This window comes from Lissotriton vulgaris, chromosome 10 (genome assembly GCF_964263255.1).
Source record: "Lissotriton vulgaris chromosome 10, aLisVul1.2, whole genome shotgun sequence".
NCBI classification, from domain to species: Eukaryota; Metazoa; Chordata; class Amphibia; order Caudata; family Salamandridae; genus Lissotriton; species Lissotriton vulgaris.
Genome location: NC_141698.1, coordinates 503,708,003 through 503,722,282, shown reverse-complemented (window position 1 = coordinate 503,722,282; position 14,280 = coordinate 503,708,003). Strand labels below are relative to the sequence as shown.

Below are 14,280 nucleotides of genomic sequence, written 5' to 3'. Positions count from 1 at the left end.
TCTGGAAATAAGTGTCCTGCAGGTTCAACGCCACCATTCAGTCTCTGGGATCTAGGCCAGATAGGACCTGGGCAAGTGTGGACAACATGATTTTGTCCTTCCACAGAAAAGCATTGAGAGGGTTAAGATCTTCGTCAGAATGAAGGCATCTGACCTTCTAAACAAGGTGGTAGCAGAAATAGCACCCAATTTCTACTCCTGAGGCTGGAACTCTCGCTCGCCCCGTAATCGAAAAGGGCCTGTTCTTCACGCTGCACAATGATAAATGTTACCCAGTCAGCCTGCCTGATGGTGATGAAGTTACAGCTGGGTCAAAAGAAATGGGAGGCCATAGCCCCGATGGACAATTGGCAGGACCCACTTATCTGAAGTAATGGCCTGTCACCCCTCGAGGAAATATCGAATCATGCTGCAAACAATGACACACTAAAGCGGTTTTGCAGCTGCAGATGATGGAGGGGCGTGAAACTAAGCTGCACGTTGTCTCTGCTGTCCTGGGCTTTGTATCCAAGAACTGCAGCCTTGGTCAAGAAAGGGTTCAAAATTCTGTTGGTCTGGCATTGGCAAAACTAAAAACCACAGCCACGGAGATGGAGATGGAGAAATTGTCTGGTGGGAGCAGAAAGACCAAATGAATGTACTGTAGCTCTACTCTTAAAGCCTTTCCAGGGGAGGGTCAGATTTTTTTTTTTGCCAAAGAGCTGTCAAACAGCGTGTCCATCATGGATATTATGTAGAGTGCAAACTGTTACCCAAAATTACATCTTGACAAAGACTATCGGGACTGGAAAAAAAGAGTAAGAAGAAAATTCAGGGGACTAAATAGTGTAGCAACACATTTTGAGAGCTTTCCTGAAAGTGTCGAAGAGTGGGAGGCAAGCTATAGCCCTTTTGAGACTTTTCAACTGAGACATTTCAGCCGCCTGCTCTAACTTTGTAAAACTTGGGAACCTTTAGGAGGTTGGGATTAGCTGAGCCCAGCACTGTTTGAGGGAAGTAGTTTTGCAGTTGTCCTGAAGCAAGTGTGGTCCAACTCGGTGGAAAGCTCTGTGAACCATACAAAGATTAAAATTGGATTTGCTTTAGCGTGGGAAGAAAATGAAGAGTCTAGAGCAGCTGTGGCAATAGAACTGCTTGAAGGAGAGCAAGCTAACATTTCTGAGGCTGACTGATTATGGTAAAGAGGTGTAATAAGTTACATAGCCCCCAAAAACAGTGCATTACTATTGTCAAGTCTATTCAAGGTGATACTCTGTCCTATTAGCGAGCGTAGCCGATGTAAGTTTTAACCAGATATCCACATTAATGAAAAGCAAATAAAGGAGTCAGTTGAAGTAACTTGTAAGTAAGAGATCACTGTGCATATACAATCCAAAATTCTAAACTGAAGCTACATCCGAAACAGAGCTACCCTCTGGAGTCCAGAAAGCCATTGGCAGTATTTGCATAGGCTTTCTGGTAAAAACAGCATATTTCATCAGTTTTATTGGCCTAAAATGTAAGGGAATGTGCACAAAGCCAACTTGAGAGGTCATGAATGCAGCTGTGAAATGAGGCCAAAGATTAAGAAGTATGATCCATTGTGAGGATCAGTTGAGTGTCATCTGGGTAAACTTTATGCCATGGGATCTAAACAGGAGGGTAAATGTCCGGAGGTAGACATGAAATAATGTTGGACTTGAGGAGGAGCCCCGAGGTACCCCTGACCAATTGCTTTTAAGGAAGAATGAAAGGAAGGAAGGGGTGGGATTACTTGCATTCTGGCCTCCAATGCTTGGACATCCCCAAAGATGCCCATAGTCCTCTTCCAGGCGTCACATCGAAGTGACATTCTGGTCCAAGCAGTCAGTTGTGCCCAAGTCAAAACCTATTGTGAATTTTCCTATAACACAATCATCCTGGATAGTTTGGGTAAGGGACGCTGAAGATAGTTTGGAACAGCCAGTAAAACTTGTGCCACCATGTCTTAAAGAACATGGGAGTAAAGGTAAAGAAAACCGATGGAATTTACTGACCACAGAGCAAGGCTTGTGGAGGGAGAAAATCTGCTTGACTAAAGTCTCTATCCATTTCAACTCATAAGGTAAAGTGATGGGAAGGAAATGGGTTTTACTTTGCAAATGGACAGCTGTACCACTAAACTCTCTTGACGTCGGATATTGTGTGATGAAGTCCAGCTCATCTGGTGCAGAACGATGGCGAAGAGCAACCTGCTTGTTAACAGATAGGCCTAGACATGGTTTCGCCCCAATGCTCAAGAGGGGTGTCTGTATGGGCATCATTAAACGGCAATAGAGATTTAAAAGGGGCCTCGCCAGGTTGAAGTAAAATATTAGAGTTCACCTGTGTGGTAGGTAGCTCTAGGTCTAAAACATCCGGTGCCTCTAGTATATGGACTACGAAGGCGCTTTCCTCAGTAGCAGGACCTGGGGTGACACAAGGACAGTTTCTGGAGATGTATCTAGACCACTGGCATTATGGAATTCTTCATACCAGTTATCCTCTTATCCTCATCACATTATGGGATAGAACCATCCCCTTCTTCAGAATTGTCATTATCTGAGTCAGTGCCAAAAAGATTGTGTAAAGTTTGGGCCCTACTGCCTGGTAAGAGTAAAATGTCAGAATGGGAGGGATTGCCTATTGACTGTTTCCCAGTCAGGTCCGGGTGAGGCCTTGGGTGTGTTGGGTTTGGCGTAGAGTCAGATAGCACAATGGGCTGTAAATTCTCCAGCATCTGCATTGATACGAAATGGAACAGTGCAGGTTGTGGCGCCAGAACTGAAGTCAGCACAAAAGCCGGGGCTTAACCCGAAAGAAGTTCAAGGGGCACAGATAGAGCAGAGTGTGGATCTGCTGGCAAAAGTCCACCTGGAGGCTGCTTCAGCTACTTGGGGATGAAGGCGTGCCAGAGGATGCTGAAAAGTGCACATCATAGCCTCTCTGAATGCTTCTACTTACTTTGACGTCACAGATGGGCCGAGAAATCCAGTATGCTCCGGGACTAGGCTCTGAATCAGCCGAGAAGGCAATCCGGAGTGAGACACACAAACCCTCACATGCTCTCTGGAGTGCTGCAGAGACTTATGTTTTTTCTTGGACTTACTGGAAGACTTAAACCACGACAAAGATCTGCCACAAGAAAGACTTCGAGAGCTGGAACGGGACCTTCCTTTCAAATTTGACCGGTGAAATGGAGTATTATTGTGTCTGGTGCAGTAAAGTTTGCCCTCACTGTTTGGTATGACCTTCAGGTTCCATTGGGTGCAGCATCACAGAACCTAGTCTTGCTCCAATCCGGGATACCAAAGAAACATCTGTTTGCTACAGTCCCTACAAAGTTTGAACCATGTCACCTTAAGGGGTGACTGTCTCTTGCGCACTGGCAAATTCTGACGAACATTGGGGTCTTGAAGACCAAAGGCAAGCCTGAATCCGGGTCTGAAGGCGCAGAAGAAAAGAAACGGATAAGACTGGATTAGAACGACGTCAGTGTAAAACCACACAACGCCACCTACTGGTGTGCAGGAGAACTGCCTTAAAGTTTCTGAATCCAGTCTGATGCTGGGGAATAGTCACAGGGGGAGAAATCTGTGGTTAGAAGTATCCATCAGTATAATAAATGTATCATGTGGCCCAATACAAGGAATCAGAATCAAATCATTAAAGGTGGGCCTATGGAGAGCAGTACCTTGGTGTATAGAAAGACTATTCATTCTCTCTGGGTCCCCAGATATTTTCATAAAGTATTTTAGATCCCCTTAATTTTGGTGATAGACATTTTACTAGTAGGAAGGAAATGTGGACTGAATGGTCATTAATGCAAGGGTTGCTGAGGTAAATTGTACTTATCCCTTTTACCCCTCCTACCCCCAAATGTCCAATCTAAATTTCCTGCCCTTATCGCACTTCAAAGTCAAGTATAAAATGTCAAAAGTTCCATTGGTCTCCCAACTCCAAATTCCTATCTCTCTCCCATAGCAACACTTTCAGTTCATCTGTATGCAACATCGGTATACCACTATTATTAGTTGTAACTGTAACCGTGGCATCATTGAAAGGAAGGAAGTAGAACACAGGCTCGCACTAACACGGTCTTGAGATGTTTTAGTGGAGTGGCTCGGCTCACTGGTTAGAGGCGGCAGACCCGTAAGCAGAGAACGGTCCGGGACCAGGGTTCAATTCCAGACGTGGCAGGGTCGTGGACCAAGGTCAAAAACGGACTTGATAATTCTCGCCTTGGTGCCTACTCTAACCAGGGAACACACTCGGCAACTCTGGGCATTAAGCTTGCCTCATCTCTACAACGGCCCCCCACAGATGCCGGGGATGCCTGGTTTCACATTGGAGATACCCAGAAAGGGACCATCTCACAGGGAAAACCAGGACGGGTTCCCCAGCGGTCTTCAGCGCCAGGATACTCCTTGGAGTCGCAGTGCACTTTACAAGTACACCCACATTTACATTTACATTTAGGTTATGTGGCATCATGCAGCAAACATATACCATTTTATAGTATTTTTTCAAGTAGGTCTACTGATCAAATCAGTATTCTGACTACAACATTTTTGGGAAAATAATGAATTTATAGTAGCTTTACTTAACATTTGGGAACAATTGACAACTATATACATTTTGCAAACACTTACCCTCTGAAACAGCTGCTGTGACAAAAACCTGGATGCCATTTTGCCTATATGTTTTTGCCCTCCTACTTTACAGTGGATGTATCCATAGAGGTTGGCAGTTTGAAGAGAAATTCCAGCTATAACAAGGGCCTAAATAAAATACAAGGAATAAGGTAAAAAGATTTACTTAGAAATCACTTCCCAGAGCCCAAATAAGAAGCAACACATGAATCAGATGTTAAAAAAACTATTTTTAGCAGAAAGTCAATTTCAAGCCTCTCAGCAAACAATACAATTGCAGCAATAAAGTTCATCAAGATTAGATTGGTACATTCACTATTTCAAGAATTGCATGGTGCAAGATTCATCAAAATATGCATGCTGTAGGTCAACTCATTTGTTGATAGTGGGCTGCTGTGCATTCTTAACATTTAGCTTCCACATATCTTAAGTATTATTATGTTGGAGTGCTATCTTAGGCTCCAAAATGAATATTGCATTCATAAATAAACCTCCTGTCAAGGAATGTGTCATAACTCATACCAGTAAGCATTCTTTTTTTGTAATAAATGTACAATTTAGTATATTTTTGACCCAGCACATCGGAATCTTAAATGTTTTCTTCTTTGTTTTCACCTTTACGCTGGCACCCAGATTGTCTGGCCAACATCCCGAAATACAAAAAGACACGTACTGGAGGCCGACGCTTCTCTGTGAAGGCTTCTACCGGGTGAAACTCCCTACCCCGCACCCTTAGGCTGGAACCCAGCTATCTGATCTTTAGAAAAAAAACGAAAACACTCCTATTCCCTAAGTAAAGTCCCTTCCCCTCTCTTCCCTCTCCTCTGGATAACACAATCATTATAGCGCGGGGATGCCTTCGGGTCACCAGGCGCTCTACAAATCGTTAAATAAATAAAATAAAATTGTTGTTCATTACGGGATAGATCTAATTTCACCAGAATCAGGCATCCAACACATGTTTTCCCTTCTTTGATGGGACAAGATTTTTTTAGGATTGTATTTTCTCCAAACCACACTAGACAAATTCAGTGTGTGAAGAGACAAATGTTCATTCACAGTTTGAAAGTCAATAGCAGCTGCCTTGTGGCTTCTGTTTCCCAGTTTCAGCATGAAAACGGCATATAGTAGATTGTCTCTTTCTGGTTCTCTTTTCTTTTAAAGATTTACTGAATTTGTCTCTTTCCATTTCCCTTAATGAATTAAATGGTGGTCGTATGAACACGTCTTTTATTTGTTTGTGAATAATATCAAGAAATGTTTCACAGAAAGTGGTAGTTATTAAGATCCAAGTTATTACTTCTTGTTTGACCTCCCACATCTATTGCCTTTTTCATAATTTTTCCACTCGCAAAGTGTTGTCAGCATTAGGGTTTGCAGATGCCTAAGAATTTCTCTGCACTTAGGTACCAACTGCTCATTCCCAACTCTGCTGAAGTTCTTGTCACACCTTACACAGTATGTAAAAAAAAAAAAACATTTTCAAGGGCAGGACACTTTTTTTAACGTAATACAGTAAAACAATAGGTGAATTTCAAGTTCATCCTGGATAAGTGGTGTACCTAAATCCCATTATACAATTAGTCTATTCCCACTGATACATCAGCCTTTTCTCCAAACCACTATTGTGCGGCAAGACACCATAATATTTTGAAAGAAACACCGCTGATTTGTCTGTTGAGATAAATTATTTCGGTTATCGGTTCTGTATTTACTTGTGGCTTTTTGTATTTATGTTAAGCAAGGATGATATTCTAAATATGCCAAATGAAACTAAGATAAGGGAATGAGTGGTTTATTTACAAATTGCACATATTTAAACTTTCACCCTATAAGATATTATTCCATAAAATTAGACTAAGCTCTTAAACTGAACAAACAATAATAAAGAAATAGCAGGGCCAACAGTTAATTTTGAATGATATTTTTTTTAAAACAATTAAGACTGGTTATTAAACTCAATGTGATCTTTCACTTGATGCCTTACCAGCCACTTCAGTTTTAAAGAGAAGAGGGTACTGAATAGGAAGACTGTCCAGATCATTGGACAAATGATCAGAGACAACCAAAAGATGCGAGCTTCAGTCTCCGTGGACGATGAAACAGTCGAGGATGCCTGGAAAGCAAATGTGTTGTACTTAATGCATAGTATAGTCATAAAATCGTATATGCAGGCATCACAGGAAATAAAGTACCTTCTTATCGGTCAAAATTGTCACCAATTACAGCTGTGCTAGTGAAGAAAGGGATTCACGCATACACTTACAAGTAACTAGTCTGTGAAAAAGTTACACATTTAAATATTGACCCAATATCTTGTAAAGTGCACAAAACTTTGGGGAGGCTATTTGAAACAATACCACAAGATATACTATTTTGTAATGAGGAAAAAAGTAAAAACGGGAATGTCGATTTCGTGTTTTGATTCAAACTGCAAGAATTTAAATGGAAAAGGTCATAACACATTTTTCTAACAGGTGACTGTCTGAAAGCAGTGACAAGGAGGATGGATTCGTCATCAGAGGCTCTGAAATATCAGTTTAGAAAAATGTGTCACTAAATTGGGCCTCCACCGCAGAGTGAAGGTTTCGAAAGACAGCTGGCTTAGTCTTCTTAAGTAGCTTATTTATTCACTGTCCTTCGAGGCACCTGGGTATGAGAATGTTATAGTCATACAGTGGACAATAATGGAGTATTTTTTCTGGTCCACTTATTAAATCACTTCTAATGAACAACACATAGACTGACACAATTAGCCTATTTTTACCAGCTACATTTAGTCATATATGGTCAACTCTGAGAAGACTCTCCCAGGACCTTAGCTGCAAATGGAAACAAGATGCTTAAAAACCCAAACTGAAATAATTTAGCAGCCAAGCAAACGAAAACAACTCATGCTCAAAGTGTAGTGTCACGGCTAAGTCGCAGAAGTCATTGCTTAGACACAAAAAGAATTGAAATTGAGAAATAAAGAACATCTCAAAAGCAAGAGAGAGAAAAGACTAAGCTTTTTGCAAAGATGTAAGTCTTAAGGCAAATGAAACAGCCTAAAAGTCTTGCTATCTGTACCTATAACTGACAAAAAAAAAAGTTGGGTTAGAAGGTGTATATTTCTGTACAATTTACGATACATGTTTAACTGTGGACCTGATTCCGAGTTCAGCACATCTTGACAAAAGCAGTGCAGCAGTGGTTTGCAAGTGGTTTACAGGTGGAAAGTATTTTAGTTGGACTTAAAAACACATGCAGTTTGGCTGCTCTTTCTTGTCCAGTGCTGCCCTCTGCCTCAGCAATGCGTCCCTGACAACCATAATGCCGTAGTTTTACAGTACATAAGAAAGTGTTCCTTATTTCAGTGCTGAATCGGGACACAAAAAGCAGTGTAAGGCTCATGTATAAATAAGTATGAGACAGTGGTAGGTCCTGTACTCCTCAGTCATTAACTCAATCTCTAACTACAAATCTCAAGAAAATCAGTAATGAGTTCCTACCCACTCCTCTGACTCATACTCATTGCAGCAATGAATGACAAAAGATGAAGAGTATGCTCACATTTTCTATCTTCCCTGTGCCATTCTCTCCCACTTCCTATCATTTCTTTCACACTGTCTCTTCCTCAACCTTCTTAAGAACTCTCTCATGCTATCACCTGTAACTCAACATTACCCCAATAACCTACATATCTCCCTCTACTGCTTATTGCCGGCACCTCCACTACACATTCTGAACCAGTCAAATTGCTGCTCTGCCTCCTTGATCACAAACAAGTATTTGCAATGCAAAAGGTCTTGTATTTGCGAGACTTTGAGGTATTGCCATTGTAAATGACAATCCCCCAGATGAATCAAGCATCCATTTTGCGATACCATATTAGTGAAAAATAAGTAAATCGCTAATAAGGAATAGCAAAATGCTATGCAAGAAGAAATCACTTTAAAAATAGCGAATTCTTAAAATTCCTTAATTGTGAGTCGCAAATTGCGAGTCGCAATTAAGGAATACCTCCCCATTCATTCCTATGGGCATAGAGGCCCATAGGAATGAATGGGAAGACATTCTCAATTTGCGAATCGCAATTAGCGAATCGCAAAATGAGAATGCGATTTCAAGTGTGCAGGGGTGTCCAAAGGACACCCTGTTGCACCCCTGAAATTGATCTGTGCACATATGTTGTGCACACACATGCCCTTAGGGCATGTGTATGCGCAACATGAAACTTTGAAAAATGCACTTTAGTGCATTTTTCAAAGGTTTTGCAAATTCCCATGAAGTTGAACTTCATGGTCATTTGCGAGCCCTATAGCGAAATCGCTATTTTTTAAACTTTAATGCATTGCATTTAAGGAATCTCTATTTGAGATTCCTTAAATGCAAGTAATCGCAATTTAGTGAATTCTTAATTTGCGATTTTTGCATTAGGGATGATGCATCCCAAATGCAAAAATACCGGTCGCAAAGGGGCAGATTCTGAGAATCTGCCCCTTTGAGAGTGGTTTTTAGCTTCATGCATCTGGGCCAATGCCTTTTATTTATGTTTTGAAAACCTGCAAGCGGCTTGCAGGTTTTCAAAACACATAAATAAAAGGCATTGTCATTTACAATGCCAATACCTCAAAGTTTCGCAAATGCAAGACCTTTGTGGCACTTGTGCTTTAGCTGTAAACATCGTAAGCTAAAGCACTGGTTCCGCGATTGCTTAAATAGTATACTTTTTAAGCAATTGCGGCAGATGCGCTTTGGCTTACGATGTTTACAGCTAAAGCACGAGTGCCGCCTTGCAATAGGTCTCGCGTTTGCAAGAAACTTTTATTCATCTGTTCAGAAAACCAACACATACATTTAAGGAAGTCATTTACAATGCCGATACATCAAACTATCGACCTTGTCCTCGGCTGGGTGGTGGGGCGGGCAAGTTGGGGGCTGAGATGGTGTTGGGCACCAGCACGGAGTAGTAGCCAATGGCGGTCACACGCCTTTATGTGCAAAATGCGTGCTTCCCCACTCTAGGCGTGGGGCCGTCATTGGCTCGTACTCCAATTAACACCTTAGCTGCGTGTAAACATTTCTCCCCAGTGCTGCGCTGTCCATTAGAACTAGTGCTGAATGGACGTTCAATGGTCGTGCGCAGCACTGGGGAGGTAGCGCTGCTGACGACCATTGGCCGTCAGCAGCACTTAAGGGGTTAAAAAAAAAAAGTGGCAGCCGCTAAAGATAAAGAAGACCTCTATGGCAAAGTAAATGAGTTGTGCCTTCAGGAAAGCTGTGGACGTGGTGGACACTAGGAAGTCAAATTTGCTATTCGAACTCTAGTCCTAGAATACTTCGAGGAAAGTTAAAAAATTTTAAGAAAGTTTTAAAAAGTGATAATTTTACACTGACCGAAAGGCTGGCCTTAAAACAAGAAATACTACCAACTATTGGTCTTTACTCATACTCTCCGGGCTCACATGACTAGATCAAGCACAAGAGCAATAACCTGAGCCTTTGTCCTTTAAACTTAGTCTCCAGATGACAGCAGTGCCACTGATCTATGTACATCTACTAGACAATGGAAAAAAAGATCCTGCACGGTCTATGAAGCAATTCCACCTATGGCTGATAAACACTTTTGAAACAGTTGTTTCCGTGAAAATACATCTTCAAGGTCATTGTAGATACAGATGTAAAACTACTTAAAAAGGAAAGCAGACACTTCAAAAGACAATGGAGGAAAACATGCAACCAGACTGATGCAATGCAGCTCCAAAGGCACTACAAAATGTAAAGAACATGTATCAAGAAAGCCATTTCCCACTATTCTCATGGCATTTGACTATATTTTATATGAATAAACTATAAATGCTATTACCCTGTCTGTACATCAACAAGTCTAGGAGCTCTACTACTTATTAAAAGCTCGCTTCATAAAAACAGACCTTGAAGCCCACGTTTTTTCTTTTCTTAAAACTAGGTATTAAAGATTAGATACTGCACACCTTACTATATCCTACTTCCACAACACAACCTACACTGTTCTCCTTTAACCTGCTAACTAGTGCACTAATCAGAGCTAGAAGCATAGCAGGATCTCCAGCAGATACTTGCCCTCCAACTATACAGAAAAAACATTATTCAAGAAATCAATGCTGCCACAGCAATCATCAAATCCTCTGTATCACCTTCCTAGGGAGTTCCCATCGTATACTTCACTTAAAGTGAAGACGCAGAGTGTGAACAGTCCAATCCAGCAAACTACAGACTAATATCCAATGGAACATTGTTAGTAAAGTTAATGTAAGGGCAGATTTTTCTCACATCTCCGACTTCATTAAAAACACACTCCTCAGACAAACAGGAAGTATACCATGAGCAAGTACATACTAGATTTCAGTAGATTTCCAGTCTCAGTAAATTCAAATAGTCATAGCACTACTCCAACATGGCCTATTGTCATAATTTGTCCCTGTAAGCCACCAACTCCTGATCAAAAGGCGAAACAAGCATGAGGCAACACCAATTGGTCTGTCCTTGGTAAGCGGACACAATGGTTATTTTTTTTATTGGAAGTATAAGCCACAAAAAGAAAATTTAACTGCCTAAACGTGACTGCTATATGCTTTCAATAAAAAGGTTACATTCAAATCTAAATTAACAATTGCAAATAAATTTCAAACAAAATCTGTGCGCCTAGCAGGCAGGTGCAATTATTACAAACAGGTAGAGGAGCGATAGTAATAATGCACATTACAGAAAAATAAGATTCTCAGCGGCACAAAGAAAATATACTATTGGCTTTGAATAATTGTAAATTGAAGACATAGTTCAAAGACATAATGCTAACTGAAAAAGAATGGAAAGAAAAAAGTATTGTCAAACTAAGAGGTCAGCTCGCCAGACCAGGAACCGAAGTGCACTTATTTTTAGGCAGATGGTCATATGTGATCACGCACAATGCTTATAATCACAGTGCAAGAAAAACAAATTCTGATGTGGATTAACCCTTTGCCTCATTTTGTGTTCTATGCTAGGCAGAAACAATTTATTTATATATGAATGCATTTTTCATTTATATCATTTTGATTACATAAGTCTGGTGAAATAGCTAAAGTTTTCTCTCAATCATACCTAGTAATACAACCCAGGGCATAGTCCTTAACTGGATAATAAATAGTCCATGTTCTCACAATTCCGGTGTTGAGATCGAAGCAATTGACTTCTCAGGTAGGTGTCACCCAAGGCTCTACTATAACCATCTCCTCCTTAATGTATACCCGCCACTGCTTCCTGCCACACTGAAAACCCTCAAACTCACCTCCTATAACTATGTTGATGACACTGAGATTATCTTAAAAGTTGAAAATCCCTCTGACTTTAAACATTAGTCCCTGGTGAACCAGATGGCAATGGACCGTTGGATGCTAAGGAATCAACTAAAACTTACCTCATTAAAATCAATCACCAGTGGAACATAGCAAAATTATGACCCACAACATAATTCCTTGGAGCTAGGACTGCCACCAATCACAGTGAAAGTGGTGAGGAACCTTAATATGATCGTGAACTCCATCCTCTCACTCCAAGTTAAGGAGACCACAGAAGGAAAATGCTACTTGCCAGTATGCATCTGTTATTTGCATGTAGAGCTACAGATTTCTACACTTTGCATTAGATCGCCACCTAGGTGTTGGGCTCGGATGATTGCATTTTGTTGTGGTCTTGAAAGAAGTCTTTTGTAGTCACAAGATAGGCGACTCCTCCCTTGGACGATAGTGTGCATTGACATCGGCTCCATCCTTAGATTGTTTTTCGCCATGATGGGAAATGATGAAGTTAGTAGAAATTAAGAAGGGATGTCCATGTGTATATCTAATTAAGATGAAACTGGAACAGATACAGGTCCCGGGAGGAGGGAGGGCGTGTAGAAATCTGCAGCTCTACATGTCAAGAACAGATGCATACTGGTAAGTAGCATTTTCCGTTCGAGGCATATGAGCTGCAGATTCTACACTTTGCATCGATTGTGCAGCAGTGTCTCCCCTAGCGGTGGTCACCTGTATCCGTTGCAGTAGTTTTAAAGAGAGTTTTTAGGACAGCTTGGCCTACTGCAGCTTGCTGCTTTGCTTGCACATCAACACAGTAGTGCTTAGTGAAGGTGTGTGTTGTAGACCATGTTGCTGCCTTGCAGATGTCTTCTAGGGGAATGTTCCCTAAGAAAGCCATGAAGGCTCCTAGTTTGCGTGTGGAGTGCGCTCTAGGAGGAACTGTTAATATACGTTTTGCTTTTCAATAGCATATTTGTATACAATTTACAATCCACCTTGCAATTCCAGCTTTAGAGATGGGGTTGCTCTAATTTGGTGGAGAGAAAGCTACAAACAGTTGTTTTGTTTTGCGAAAGGATTTGGTCCTATCTATATATTAGAGAAGAGCTCTTTTAACGTCTAGGGTGTGTAGAGCTCTTTCTGCTACAGAGTCTGGGTTTTGGAAAACACTGGTAACTCTACAGATTGGTTTAAATGAAACAGAGTAATGGCTTTTGGAAGGAATTTAGGATTTGTTCTGTGAACCACTTTATTACGGTGTAATTGTAAAAATGGTTCTTGTATAGTGAAAGCTTGAATCTCACTAACTCTCCTAAGAGAGGTAATAGCTACTAAAAAAACTGTTTTCCATGTGAGGAATTGTAGCTCACATTTGTGTAGAGGTTCAAAAGGTGGTCCCATGAGCCTTGTAAGAACAATGTTTAGGTTCCACACCAGAGAGGGTGGTAACCTGGGAGGAATGATTCTTTTTAATCCTTCCATAAATACTTTAATAGCAGGCACTCTAAATAAAGACAGATGTTGTCTATTTTGTAGATATGCTGCAATTGCTGCCAGATGTAGACGTATAGAATATTATGCCAAGTTACATCTTTGTAAATGTAGAAGGTAGCAAATTATATTTTAGAGGGAAGAATCTAGGGGATCAATTTGGTTATTGTTGTAGTAAATGGCAAATCTTTTCCATTTAGCAGCATAGCAAGCTCTAGCAGTTGGTATTCTGGCTTCTTTAATGATATTCATACGGTCTGGTGGTAGGTTAAGATAACCATACTCTAAGACCTCAGGAGCCAGATCCACAGATTCAGTTGGCTTGGGTCTGGATGTCCGATGTTTCCATGGTTCTGCATTAACAGGGATGGTGTTTGATGTCGTTTTGGTGTGGAACTAGGGATAGTTCTAGCAGTGTTGTATACCACGGTTAGCGTGCCCACGTGGGAGCTACTAAAATCAGTTTGAGCGACTGTTGCCGTAGCTTGCGCACTATTAGTGGTAGTGGCAGAAAAACATATGCAAATCTACCTGACCAGTTCATCCATATTGCATTGCCCTTGGACAGAGGGTGTGGAAACCTGGCGGCGAAGGTTGGGCATTTTGCGTTTTCGTGTGTGGCAAACAGATCTAGGTCTGGATGACCCCACTTGTGAAAGAATGGTAGAAGAACTTGCGGATGTAGTTCCTATTTGTGAATCTGTTGCGTCTGTCAACTTAACAGATCTGCCATCTGATTGTGAACTCCTGGAAGGTGTTCTGCTAACAGATATATGTTTTGTGGAATAACCCATCTCCAAATGTTCTGTGCAAGCTGGGACAGCTGCAGAGAGTGTGTC

At 41.1% G+C, this 14,280-nt stretch overlaps 1 protein-coding gene across 1 annotated transcript in view; it reads right to left on the bottom strand.

The window, feature by feature from the left end:
• The window catches only part of TVP23A (trans-golgi network vesicle protein 23 homolog A), a 158,496-nt gene that overhangs the window by 81,334 nt on the left and 62,882 nt on the right, over nucleotides 1-14,280 (bottom strand). The window contains exons 5-6 of the mRNA XM_086941361.1: nucleotides 6,637-6,765; nucleotides 4,650-4,778 (exon numbers count right to left, since the gene is read on the bottom strand). Coding sequence (XP_086797487.1) covers nucleotides 4,650-4,778; nucleotides 6,637-6,765 — 258 coding nt within the window. The remainder of the gene's footprint in view (nucleotides 1-4,649; nucleotides 4,779-6,636; nucleotides 6,766-14,280) is intronic.